Source organism: Petaurus breviceps, unplaced genomic scaffold (assembly GCF_028583685.1).
Source record: "Petaurus breviceps papuanus isolate PSGF00001 unplaced genomic scaffold, PetGlider_PUasm1.0 140, whole genome shotgun sequence".
Taxonomy (NCBI): domain Eukaryota; kingdom Metazoa; phylum Chordata; class Mammalia; order Diprotodontia; family Petauridae; genus Petaurus; species Petaurus breviceps.
This window is the reverse complement of record NW_027185698.1, coordinates 36,431,277-36,445,257: the sequence shown is the minus strand read 5'-3', so window position 1 is coordinate 36,445,257 and position 13,981 is coordinate 36,431,277. Positions and strand designations below refer to the sequence as shown.

Genomic DNA, 13,981 nt, shown 5'->3' with positions numbered 1-13,981 from the left:
AGTCAGTCACCAAGGCCTTGCTTGAAGCCTTTCCATTGGTTTAATCTGCTCGACACTGCTCTGCTGGAACAGATTTTGAGAACCCAGGATCAATCCTAAGGCCGGATGAAGGATCTAAGAACTATGTTAGTAGAGGTGACTTCCCTTTAATGAGAAGGATTCTACTGAAGAGAGCTGTCAGACCTTAGTTTCAAGTATTGTGACCCCAGAGCTCTTTCTGTATTCCATTAACACAGAGAATCATATCCATAGCACATTCTTGGCTCTGAAAGGGACTTCAGAGATCATCGAGTTCTGGTGAGAAAGTGAAGCCCAAGAAGAAGGTGATGCCACTGTTAAGCATGAGGATTCAAGTGTTCTGGCTCTCAGTCCAGGACCCTTTCCATACTGCCAGCAGGAGGCCATGATTCTGATGTGTTTCTAAAATGGTGGTGTACTCTCCCAAATGAAAACATGACACTGTCCTTTTAAATTTTTATTTGGTGTTAAGTAACTCCACAAGAAAACAAAATCAGTTACTCTGGTGTACGTGAAATCAGAACAATACAACCACTTGAAGCAAAAAAGTAGAAACAATCTCAGCCCAGGAATGGAAAACTGATACTTCAGTGCTATGGATCTGCCACACGCTTCATCCCACAGTGCGTTTCAGCGTTTTGCCAACTTTTAATGTTGTTTTGTGTCTATCCATACAAATAACTAAAAATCACACTTCAACTCTCTTGCTGAAAGCTTCTGAGCCACTTAAGTATGGAAACAAGTAAAGACATAATTTGTTATTGCCCAGACCCTCCCTGTCCCACCCCCTCCCCTTTACAAGCGCTGCCTTTCTCCATCATGTGAGTCAAGTCAGCACCTCTGCCACTCGGAGCCCTTTCTTGCTAGAAAAGCAGCTCAGCTGAAAAGAAACTGAGCTGAAGGTTGTATTTGAAATGCGTCTATTTGATCTTCGCTACTCTATCCACAATTTCTATTACAATATCCATTGTCCTAATTTGAGGAATTTACAAAGTCAATTTTTTTTTTTTGCCTTCACTGTTCACAATTTTTTTCAGTGTAGGTGGTTAACAAACTTTTTTTTTTTTAGGAAGCTCCAGAATAAAGTTACAGAAAAATTTATCCAAAGTTTGTAAATAAATAACAACAACAACAAAAACCCTTTAAAGTGTTAATGATTTGCTGCAGAAATATAAACCCTCATATAATTCTGTTTATTTGACAAGATCAAACCTAGCCAATTTAATCAGGGTTTTCAACAGCAAGGACATATATAACCTCCTCAAGTGACTTTACAACCTTAGACAGCGTTTTCCATGTATCAATAAAAGGCAACAAAACCCAGTTACTTAATCAAAATCAAATAACATATTTTCAAACCCAGTTCAGCTCACATTTCAAACAGAATTTGTATGAGTTCTTATTGCCTGTCAAAATGAATAGTTAAGCTTTCAAGTCAACATTGGACTCTCTACACTTCCTGATGTTCTAGACATGCTGCTATTGTATAGATTAGTTCTTAAAATGATGAGTTGGTAAAAACTTAGAATGTTTAGGTTTTGCAAATATTGCTCCTCCTGGCTTCAACATTTTGCATAATATGTTAAAAGCACTAGGAGTTGATAGTCTTGTACAGATATAACTTGACGATGTACTGACTGTCTAGGTTAACAAAAGAAAATTTAAAAGCAAGTCACAGAAAGCAACCATCACTACTGCAATCACACGTGTATGTTGAAAATCATTACTCTGCACCCCACCCACCCACCCACCACACACATAACTTGCCCCTAACATTCTCTCAGAAAACACAAAATGAACTACAAGATCTACTAAATTACAGCCACAACAGCGGCTAACTGCAGCAGCCAAAGATTTCTTTCAAGTGAAGTGTGACCTTTTTTTTGCATATAAAACACTTTAAAATATGAGCATTTTAGATGAGTTCAATAGGCTCAAATTCAATACAGGATGCATTGCAGGTTACACTAAGGTAATCATTTGCAAGGAGACATGTCCTTATTTCTTGTTAAAAGATTTACCATCACAAATCCCTGTTCCCCCCCTCCCCCCGCCCAAGACATTTTTTGGTGTTATTTCTCAATGTTCATCAGCTTTATAATAGAAGGAAAAGGACAGAGAGATAGAGAGCTGAAGGGAGAGAGAGGGACTGAGAGGAGAGGTGGAAGGAAAGATGAGAAGAAAAGATAGAGAAGTTAAGGGGGAGGAGAAGGTAGAAAGAGGGGGAGAAAAAAGGGAGAGGGAGAAGATAGGAGAAGAAAGAGACTAGACTGAAAAGGAAAAGATGAGCACAAAAGAGGGGGAGAGAAGAAAGGGGAAAAGAAAGAAACAGAAGAGAGACTGCAACCCCCTCATATTGCCTCCACACATACCAAAAATTAAAAAAAAAAAATCCTTGGCTTCTCCAGTTAGCAAGAAAATCACAAACCATAGAATCCTCTGTGGGTTTATTTAGGGGGGAAAAATATCCTAAGATAGAAAACACAGTATTCTGTAAGTCTCTAAAGCACAACCTTGTTGTTCCTACTTCAAATTTACATGAGATTTTACCAAATGAAGACTAGACAAGTCATTCATGCTCTTCCCCTGCATTCAGAAAGGCACTGATAAATTACAGTGTTCAGTATTTATCTCCCAGTTCTTAGAGAACAAAGCTAGAATGTGCCAAAAGCTAAAGTCTCTGAATAGCAGAAGGAGTCATAGACACTGCAATGCTAATAAGTTAATAGTGGTGAGGCTGCAATTACAAATGAAAATAACTGCAGTTAAGAGGCGAAGAGCAGTGATGCATCTAAGATAAGCACATGCACACCCATTCTTGAACTGACAACACAATCTAGTCTATTTCAAATAGCCAAGAATTGAACAGGTTGGGGGAAAAAATGTTCCAAGAGGAGAGTTATCCTCAACCATAAAATAAGCAAGAAGAGAAAGATAAATACGCATCTGAATCAGTTACTTGAAGAGGAAACCCAAGTTGTTGTTTTAGAGTAACAGGTCTCACACAAAGGAGCTTTCCATCACATATTACTTTTTTATACAGTTGGTACTACTCTGCAGTTTCATAGATGAGTTCGAGAAAAAAGCTCCTCTTCACAAGGATCGACCCATTCACTACCACCTTCTGAGGCTGTGTCTTCAGAGTTGGAACTATCACTGGAATACAATTTTTTCCGGAAGCCATTTGATTTTGTTCCAGGATTTCTTTCTTCTGTACACCTTGCTTCATAAACAGAAGACACCTAAGAATAAATAAACAGTTGTGACATATTCCTTTCCTTTTTGTAAATAGAGACACAATTTTCCTACCTCCCATACTTCATATAGGGAGAGAAATCTGCAAAGAGCATAAAGCATCTTTGACCTTTGGGTCAAAGCTGATGGGTAGGATAAAAAATAAATGACAGAGAAGTGGTTTTGTAGAGAAAATGATTTGAATTGGCATTTTAACAGGAGTAGAAAAAGTGTATGAAGGGCCAAGGGGTTGGTGGTTTAACAGCAGTACAATTCTTTTTGTTTTTTGTTTCCCCCAGGCAGATAGTAGGCATTTAAAAAAAAATTTTTGCTTTTTGGAGGGCAATGGGGGTTAAGTGACTTGCCCAAGGTCACACGGCTAGTAAGTATCTGAGGTCACATTTGAACTCAGGTCCTCCTGATTCCAGAGCAGCAGCAGTACAATTCTAAAAGTAATACTTACTCTATTAAAATCTAACAGATGCTCTCCATCGTTGGGTATTTCTTTAACATCTGGATATTCTTCCAAGCCATTCTCTCCCTTGGTATTTGTATAACATTCTTATGAATTTTGAATGCAAGTGAATAGAAAAAGGAGGGAGGGTGAGAGGGAAAGACAAAGTTATTAAACAATTTTACGTAGTATTTTCATTATAATACTCATTTAGTTACATTGGCAACTCAGTCTTGGGAGAGTTCTGTTTGAAAACTTGAGTGGTTAATTTGTTCATGGTTATGTAACTAGTAGGTATCAAAAGCAGGATATGAATCCTAGGTTCTCCTTACAGCAATGCCTGCTCACTATTCAAAATGCTACACTGCCTTTGGGACTATGGTATATTATAGGATCATAGAATTAAAGATGAAGAAGTCTCAGAGGATTTCTAGTCCAAACCCTTCATTTTCCAGATGATGAAACTGACTGAGGCCCAAGGGGTTTAAATAACTTCTAGTGTCAAAGGTAGGATTTTAACCCAAGCCCTCAGACTCCAGAGCAAGGGCTCTTTCCACTGTAGCAAATTCTAATAAGGTAATAATTTGGGAAATGTGGTGAATAAAGAAAGTGAATTGTATCTATTTTTGAAATCTTTTTTATTTTTAAAGATTATATTGCCAGTATAACTGTATTCTAGAGACATCAATGAAATTTCAAAGTTCATTCATCCTTGCTCCCATTTTTACCATTTCCTTCTCTATCTCCCCTAAAAAAAAAAAAAAAAAAACCTCTCTGAAAAATCATCCCCCAACAAATAGCCTTTATTTTACTAGAATTACAGAACAGGGATAGAATTCAATGAATATCAATAAGGAATAATGGTAGTGTGCAGTAATGGCCAAATCCCTTGATGGAAGGCTATTTCAGGTATGAAAGACGATTACAGAGACCTGACCCTATGAAGAAAAAGTCTCAGCTGGTTTTTTGTGGTCCTAGAAATACAGCAACCAGGTTTCCTTATAGCTTTCAGGCACTCCAAAAAGCACCATTATAATTTTCTGGGTTTTTATTGGGCGACGGGTGGCAGACCCCTAATGACTCAATTATGTTTCATCATGGGTTCAAATAGAACTTAACTATTCTTCATAATCAGGACCAAGCTGCCTCATGCTGTTTTCTTGGGCACATATGGATCTATCACATCACATCCTCCTGATGACTGGGTGCAAACATGTTTTTCTGTCCTTAGAGTCACTCCTTCTTACCCAAGTTCGCCTAGTCATGGTACTCATTCACCCACTTAGGTACTATCTGTTTGTACTGTGATAGGTGATTGTATATTTCCACAACTCTTGTAACATGTATGCTAAAAAAATGCAAACAGCTGATTCTTCTTGAATTTTAGGATGGTTTAACAACTCTGTATATATGTAGGAGTACTGTAACAGCATGGACACATTATAAAATGCCAATTAACTGTACAGCTGGAATAATGTGAATTTAAATACTATTTTAGTAATTAAAAATATGTCATTTTTATTCCCCAGAGTGGCACTTCTTCTACTAATTCAAATTAACATCCTCTTCATACTTTAATGGATGCTTTCATGGGTTGCTGTGGGGAAAAAAAATTTGAATCTTCTGATGGCCAACTTTCTTGGCTGAAGTTCAAGAAAGCCACTAAAAGGACTATCCTTGAAACCAGGCCTGAACTCAAAGTCTTCCCAGAATGGTAGGACTTGCCAGAACTTATGTACTGTTGGCACAGCACAGCATGGCACGGCACAGCACCTTTGTGTTTAGAAGCAGCAGCACTTGAGAAGGACTTTATTGTTGAACATTTTTGTAAGTACTTCCCTCTCCAAATCCAAAACATCTCATAGACATTCATTAATTTAATTTTCAATAAATTCCTGCAACTTAAATTTCCCAGAATTGGAGATGGTAAAAATAAATGCCCCATAAAAGTAAGGAGCTTTTAGGAACTAACACTTGCCACAGTTAAGGGGATATTTTATAAGATTGTATGGGTGCCTGCTATTTCATGACTAATCCAGTCCCTATTAGGAATGCCTATTTCTACAGGAATGTTTCATAATGCCAAGGTTCCAGGAATGCTTTCCCCCACTGTGGCCCACCCCCCACCATATCAAACATTATAGTGACTGAATTCATTATAACAAATTATGCATAACTCATTCAAGACTATATACTATTACTCATTCAGCACAAGTTAAACTTGTATATAAGGGGTATGCTACTTTGTAGTTAACACAGCTTTAAAAATTTAATTACTACAAGTATATACTAGAGAAACTGTACACACAACCAGAGATGGAGGTTAATAGGTTAATAATCAAATTCAATCAAAACTATCAACTGGTCAAAAACCAGAATACTGGAAGAATACCAACAGAATCTTTATACATTAATGTGGCATGTGGTATAGGTTAATGGAAAAGCAATAGGAGATAGGAGAGTTGGATTCCAGTCCTATTTTTGCCATAAATCGTGTGACTCTGGGCAAACCATATCCCATTCTCTCAGAATCAGTTTTCCTTATTTGTAAAATGAGGGAGTTGAAGATACCATCTCCAAAATCTTTTTTAGATCTGATATTCTACAGACATACTATGCATATAAAGATGGTGCTAATGACTTGCCAACAGTAAAGGAAGGTATATACTTTGAAAGTGTTGCTCAAACTATAATGTCTCACTTAGTGGTTATGGCCAAAAGCACATATTTCAAAATGCGTGGCTAGGATTAAGGATGTAACGTGTGACTGCAGATGAGAGAAAAAAAAATCCATTGTCCTACACAGGGATTAAACTGGCCTTATTAATCTGTTGCTCTCATCAACTAAATTAATCAGCCATAGTACAAACCTCCAGCTACAGCATACAGAATTTTCAATAAAATTAATTCTATTATACCACATGAAAGAAGAGCAACAGATTTTTACTGAGCATCTATTATGTGACAAGCATAGTAGTTCATGCTACAGGAAATATCAACAATGTTAAGATGTGAATATTGTCCTCGAGGAACCCACAGTATAGGTGAAGACACAATACATTAAATATGTACAAAGTCAAATAACAGCAAAAATCATAAATAACAGACAAAATAGAAGACATATCACAAGGCAGGACACAATTATTTGTCAAATGGAGATCATATATCCAATTTGAGCTATGTCAACCATGTTGCCAGTGTGCCAGATTTTGAGAAGTGGAAAAATAAAATTAACAAATTAAGACCCTGAGCTTTATTCTGATGATTAGTTTTGAACACAAACTATACTTGTACCACTTCCCTTATTGATAGGCTAGAGAATATGCAAGGGATATACAGAACCAAACTGTCAAACCGATCATAGAGCAAAAATGGATGGGTCACTGGCAGAGTGACAGAAGAAACCCCATTACAATGTGCTAAGAAAAACTTAAAACACTAAAGAACAGCCATTAACTATTGGGAACAAAGAAATAAGGTGATACTTTTGGAAAAGTTGCTTTCTTATGAGTCAGCTTGCAGAAAATAGCTATAGTGCTCAAGGAGAATATAAGTATAGACAAAAGACAATGCTGTACAGTGAAGGGAATACTAGTCTTTGAGGTATAAGATTTGGATTCAAATCTTAGTTTCCCTACTTACTATGTGACCTTGGGCAAACCATTTAAACTTTCTCAATGTCAGTTTCTCCATCTGTAAAATGGGTGAGCATTTTAGTCAATTTCTTTACAATATCCATGTGAGTTAAATAATATAGCTACAGAAAAGGCTAAGTTGGGTGCTGATTTTTCACCCTATGGTGAAGATGAACTTGGAGAGTGATGCACATACTACGTCTAGGGTCCATGTATGCTCTGTGTACACTCTATCTAGTTAATACTAGGAGTACATTTCAGAGTCAGATTTACTCATGTGCTCGCTGTAAGACTGTTTACCTTCACACTCTGATCCAGGAAAAAGGGGAGAGTACAGCGCTTTTCCCCACCAGCACTGCTTCTCTTGATTGCCACTCATTCCTTGCAGATCAGTATTCAATATAGGAAACTGTTTAGATAAAAGCAAATATAGTAATGAATCAGCATCCCACAAATGGGGCAGGAGTCTAGCACTGAAAACAAAGGAAAATCCTGGAAATTTCTCTGAGAAAATATTTTGGTTTATAATCACAAAATAACAAGAATAGTCATGATTGCTACCTACTGTATGAAAAAGATATACTAGATGATAACGTATTAAGGAAAGCAGAATATGAGGTGCTGTTTATTAGTAGTGTGAATAATCATGAGTCTTTTTTTCCTCTCTGAACCTAGTTTAAATGTTCACAACTATAAAATGGGCTAGTACCACATTCAGGTTCATGTTAAGAAAGCACTTTGTTAACCCTAAAGCTTTAGTAAATGTTAGCTGCTAGGCATTGCTTAATTAAAGGATAATTGGGGACTTCTTGGGGAGAAATAATTGGGGAAAAAGAACTTGAGGAATCATCTGCTACTTTAATCCTTTAGGTACCTACTAAGAACTAATGACAAGGTAAGAACACTTTGAATACAAATAAAAATGGTCACTATAAGAAGAAATGGAAATGTTCCAGTCATATAAGTCCCTTCAGATTTACACAGACATAAAGCTGAGATTTGAAAATCTGCCTAGGTCAGAGATCTTGTCTTCACATGGTGCACTAAAAGGCTAAGATAGAAATACTTCTTCCAATTCTAATATGAGAGTATAGGGCACATATAAAGTATAGGGAGAAAACTTACCCCTGAGGCATCTATAGTTTTAATTCTACAAACATTATTAAAAACTTACTATTTGCAAGATTTTGTAGTAATCATTGGAGTTACAAAGATGAGAAACTACATAGTCCTTATCCTTAAGGAAATTATATTCTAATAGTGGGGCATGATGTGCACTAAAATAAATAACATAAGGTAGATTGTAATGGGAAAAAAAAGAGAGTAAGATGAAGTATTCTAGGAAAATTTAAGGAAAAGAGATGATTCAAATTTCTATTCTTTGGCTGTGGTTGAAGATAATAGAGTACCATAGTCAACTAAGTTATGAGAAAATGAAGATAAAGAAAACCTCAAAAATACAATAAAATAATTTGAACCACAGAATTTTATAGTTGGGACTTTAGATGTCATCCAGTTTAACTCCTACTTCAAACATGAATCTCCTCTATGTATATAACACAAATAGTCATTCAACCTCACTGGAAGATTATGTTCAGCACCCACCCTTTACTTTGCCCCAAGGCAATCCATTCCATGTTCAGATAGCTCTATTAGGAACTTGACAATCCTAAGTCAGTATCTACATTTGTGCCTTCTTACAGTGCCTACAAAAGGCTTGGCACATTAGTGTCCAATAAATATACACTCTTTCCAAATCACAACTCTTTTCAGAAAATTTCTGGAATTTTCTATGTGGCTTGACAAAAAGATTACAAATATTTTAAAAACATGATAAATGTTTTCTGTCTACTGAGCATGCCCAAGCTAACAACATTTTATGTAGAGATTCTGTTTCAAATTTTAGTTGTAAGTGAAAGAAAATAAGGAAGAAGGAATAAGAAATGATAAGGCATTTGGGTTTCACTAATTTGTCAAATTTACTTGTATCAGGAAGCTGACAAAAGAGAGAAATTAATCACAAAATAGATTAATAAAATTAAAGATAACAGATAATTGTTTAGTTTGTTCAAAGGACAAAGGAGGTATTTAAACTAATACATACTCATGGGCTGATGTTTTCAATTGATGAGCTATTTCACAAATCTTTAAGTAAATTGCCAAGCAAACAAGGCAATATGGGTAATGGTTCCTAACCTATGAGCTGTGAAATTATTCTACAGGATCCATAAATAAGTTAACATTCCTTTTGTAGACTGAATAATATGCCATAAACATATGCATTATTTTCAAATATGTGAAGATGTGATTAAAATACAAATTCATTTAAAAGCATTACTGAATATATAATACTGAATTCCTCATCATATAGACTTACTCAATTACTGGATATTAATAATACAATTTATTATCATGTCAGAAATTTTTATTTTAAAAAGCAGTCCTCCTGAGAAAAGACTGGGAGAACCACTGGTATAGGACATTGGGAAGCTATTTAAGAGGTGAATTTAGCATAGTACTAGGATACATATAAAGTCCTGATTTTGACAACTACTTCATAGATGTACAATTATACTTAGGAAATATGTGGTATAGTGGAGAGAGGCTTGGCTTTGCAGAAAAATTCCACTTCTGATGTTTATGCTAGCTATAGGACCATGGGTGGTCACTTATCCTCTCTTGGATTCAGTTTCTTCTGTAAAATGAAGGGATTTCATCAAATGGCCTCTGAATCCCCTCTAGTTCTACAACTATGTGACCTGTGGTCCCATGATCCTTGGTATCAGAAAACTGAGAAAAAGAAATGATAGAAAGTAAATGTTTTTTTTTTTTTTAAGTAAATGTTTCTTTGAAAGTTCTTACACTGGAAACTGGATGCAAATATTAAAAAAAAACAATAAAAAACTGTAATGAAAATAAGAGAAAAATCATAGAATGCCTAAGTATTTGAGCTCTAGTTATAAAAAAAAAAATTTGGCTGCATGGAGATTTCCACTAGGAGGCCCTGTGTGTAAGGTCCTAGCATAGTCTATTAGAAGACAGATGTCTCTCCTTTTAAATCACATTCCATACTATCTATTCTGAAATTCTTCTGTGTTTTGTCTCCCATTCCCTTGTTGGTGTTGTACTTATTCTTCATACTCTTGACTTTTTGCTTTGTGAAAATGCACTACCTCTGTTTTGGTTTCTCTTACTTTCCTACCCAGTCTAAATTCCATAGTTTCAACAGCAGGCTTTTCACTATCAGAGGATCTTTTCTGCTCTGTTGACTTTTCATAATTCTAGCCCTGCTAATTCCCAATCCTATATAACACTCACCATATGCACATGCCTGCACATGCTTTGCTAAGCATGCTGATAAAATAAAGCAGAGAAATCAGGATCTGATCTACTATATGTTATACTGCAAGGTCTTAGACTCTTACTACTTGTTTCATAACCCTTTTATATGCCATTTATAAGATCATCAGATATAGAACTTGAAGGGAATTTAAGAGATCATTTGGGGCCGGGGGGAGAGCAGCAATCATCTGATTCAATAGACTTATACAGATCTGTAAATTGAGATAGAGATAGGTGAAGTGATTTGTTTCCATTAATACTAAGTAAGTACCAGAGCTGGGATTCAAAACCAGGTCTTCAGATCCTGAATCGGAGGTTTTTTCTAATACAGCTCATTGCGTATGAACTCCCTATCCTATTCTTCTAAGGCCTAACCTTTCTCCTGATGCCTCACTGAAGATGCTGAATGCTCTGTAAATCTTAAAATACTACATAAATGTTATCAATGTCAGCAAGTCCTTTAACTCTCATCTCTTTATTCTTATACGCTTATATTAAAAAGTTTCTGTCTTCATACATCTTCTCTTTTCCTCTTGTCTCTGAGTAAGAAGTGGCCTTCCTGGCCAAAACTGTCTTTTCTTCCTGTACTTGAATGCTTTTGTTTCCCATCTCCTTTGGGATGTTACTCAATTATAAGTTCCCTAACTATATTTTCAATATTCCTTTTTACTGGCTTCTTTTTTGTGTCATCTTCAACATTCTCTTTTCCAGAAAACAAAAATAAAACCTTCCCTCAAGCTCAACTCACATTGTTCCTTCTTCCTTTTTCTGCCAAACTTGTCCAAAAGGTGGTCTACAAAGAATGTCTCCATTTCCTCACCATCCATTTATGCCTCCATCTCTTGCAATCTGGATTCTAATGTTACCATTTGACTGAAAAGTGCTCTGGTATTTTCTCAGTTTTTGGCCTTATTTACCTCTCTGCATCACCTGAAATGATTTGCCATGCCCTTCTTGATAGTCTCTTATTTTCTTGGCTTCTGGAATGTTATATTTTCTGATTCTTTTCTTGTGTCTCTTTTCTGCTTCTCTTTTATCTCCTTTCTTAACTTTTCTTCTTGTTTTACCTCTCTGAACACAGGTGCTACCCATTTCCCTCAAGGTTCTGTCCTTGGTCCTATTCCTTCCTCTCTCTACTCTCCCTTACACATTTCACCAACTTGAAATTTCAACTATTACCTTTATGTAGGTGACTCTGAAACCTACATCTCCAGTTCTGACCTTTCTCTTGGGTCTAAAACTGCCATTTCAAAGATGCTTGCTGTACATGCCAACTAGGTATCCCACTGGCATTTGAAATTCAATAAGTGAAACCAAACTCATGATTTTCCCCTCAAAACTTGTTTCTTCTCAGGGCGGCTAGGTGGCACAGTGAGTAAAGTATTGGCCCAGAGTCAGGAGGACCTGAGTTCAGTTGCAGCCTCAGACACTTAACACCCACACACACTGCCCTCCAAAAGACAAAAAAACAAAAACAACAAAAAAAACTTGTTTCTTCTCTCAAGCTTCCTTATTTTGACCAAAAACATCACTATTCTTTCATGCTTATAATCTGAGTCAACTCTAATTCCTTCTACTCCCACATCTAACAAATACAATCAATTTTTACATCTTATTCCTTCTATAGAATTTATAACCCTGCTTGACTTATGATGAAAGGTACTTCCCATCCCCATAAAAAGAACTGGTGGAACCTGAATGTAGAGCAAAGGTACTTTTTATTTTTTTGTGTGTGTGTCTGTGTTTTCTTTCACAGCATGACTTACATGGAAATGTGCTTTGCATGACGACACATGTATAACTATGTAAAACTCCCTTCTCAATTAAGGGGGAAGGAGAAGAGGGGAGAGAAAGAATTTGCAACTCAAAATTTGGAAAAAAAATGTTTACATTGTTTTTACATGTAATTGGGGAAAAAGAAAATGTTAAATAAAAAAAAATTCCATCCCTTCTTTATCATTCTTACTACTATTGCTCTAAGTTGAGGCTGTTTACCAACAGTTTCCTAATAGATCTCCCTGACTCTACTTTCCCCCCCTCCAATCCATCATACATATTTCTGCCAGATCAATTTTTTTTTCTTTTCTTTTTTTGCTTTTTTTGGAGGGGAGAAGGCAGGGCAATTGGGGTTAAATAACTTGCCCAAGTTCACACAGCTAGTAAGTGTTAAGTGTCTGAGGCCATATTTGAACTCAGGTTCTCCTGACTCCAGGGCTAGTGCTCTATTCACTGCACCACCTAACCTCCCCAGATCAATTTTCTTAATAAGGCATAACTATGTTCAACTCACTCTGCTATTCAAAAACTTTTAGTATCCCTCCTTTGCCTGCTAAATAAAGCTACAAGTCCATAACTTGGCATTACAAGCTCTTCAAAATTTAGCTCAAACCTACTTGTCCACCATATTTCAAAATCTAAGACCTAGCAAAACAGGCAGACCTTTGAATATCAAACTTTCCCTCCACCATGCTTTATTATACTGCTCTCTATAACTAAAATGCCTTCCCACATCTTTGCTTATGTCCAACCTAGCACAGAATCAAAGTAGCTCAGAGTAGGAAGGAATTTCAAAAGGCCATCTAATCCAATCCATACCTGAACAAAAATTACTTAACACAATATATCTAACAAAGTGATTATCTAGCGTTGGCTGGAAAAATTCCAGTGAGAGAGAAGCCACTATCCCCAGATTATTAGGAAAATTTTCCCTATATCAAGTCTATGTTTTCCACTTTGTAAATTCCACACTCTATTCCTTGTTCTGGACTCTGAAGTCAAAAAGAACAAGTTTAATCCTTTTTCCCTGTGACAGCCCTTCAAATACTTGAAGATAACTATCATGTCTCCATTAAGTCTCTTCTCTAGAATAAATATTACCAGTTTCTTTAACCAAACATCATTAAGTATGAACTCAAGGCCCTTCTCCAAACTGGTTGCCCTCCTTTGAGGACACCACCTTATCAGCATCTAGAATTGGGCACAATACAGTAGAGCCATCACTTCTTTAATCTTAGATACACACTCTTTCTCTTCTAGGATTAATATATATATATATGTATGTACACACACAAACACACATATTACACATACTATACACTATATATACTACATGGCATAATAATACATAGTATGATATACATACATAAATCTATACAGTTACAGTAACGACCTTTCAGATCTAACTCAAATCTACTTTTCTTTTGGGGGGGGCATTTAATTATTTTTATGTTCTTAATTTAATATTCTTCCCAAATTACACATAAAAACCATTTTCGCATTTTCTCTAACCCTAATTCCA

General features: G+C 36.1%; 1 protein-coding gene across 10 annotated transcripts in view; it reads right to left on the bottom strand.

The window, feature by feature from the left end:
* Nucleotides 1-462: 462 nt before the first annotated feature.
* KIAA0232 (KIAA0232 ortholog) overlaps nucleotides 463-13,981 on the bottom strand; it is a 121,298-nt gene continuing 107,779 nt past the window's right edge. For 9 of the 10 annotated variants that reach the window (XM_069070253.1, XM_069070249.1, XM_069070245.1 and 6 more), the window contains 3 exons: nucleotides 7,642-7,750; nucleotides 3,716-3,813; nucleotides 463-3,260 (listed from right to left, as the gene is read on the bottom strand). In XM_069070253.1, coding sequence (XP_068926354.1) covers nucleotides 3,081-3,260; nucleotides 3,716-3,813; nucleotides 7,642-7,750 — 387 coding nt within the window. In that variant the 3' untranslated portion in view covers nucleotides 463-3,080. The remainder of the gene's footprint in view (nucleotides 3,261-3,715; nucleotides 3,814-7,641; nucleotides 7,751-13,981) is intronic. The other variant, XM_069070261.1, reaches the window with a different exon arrangement.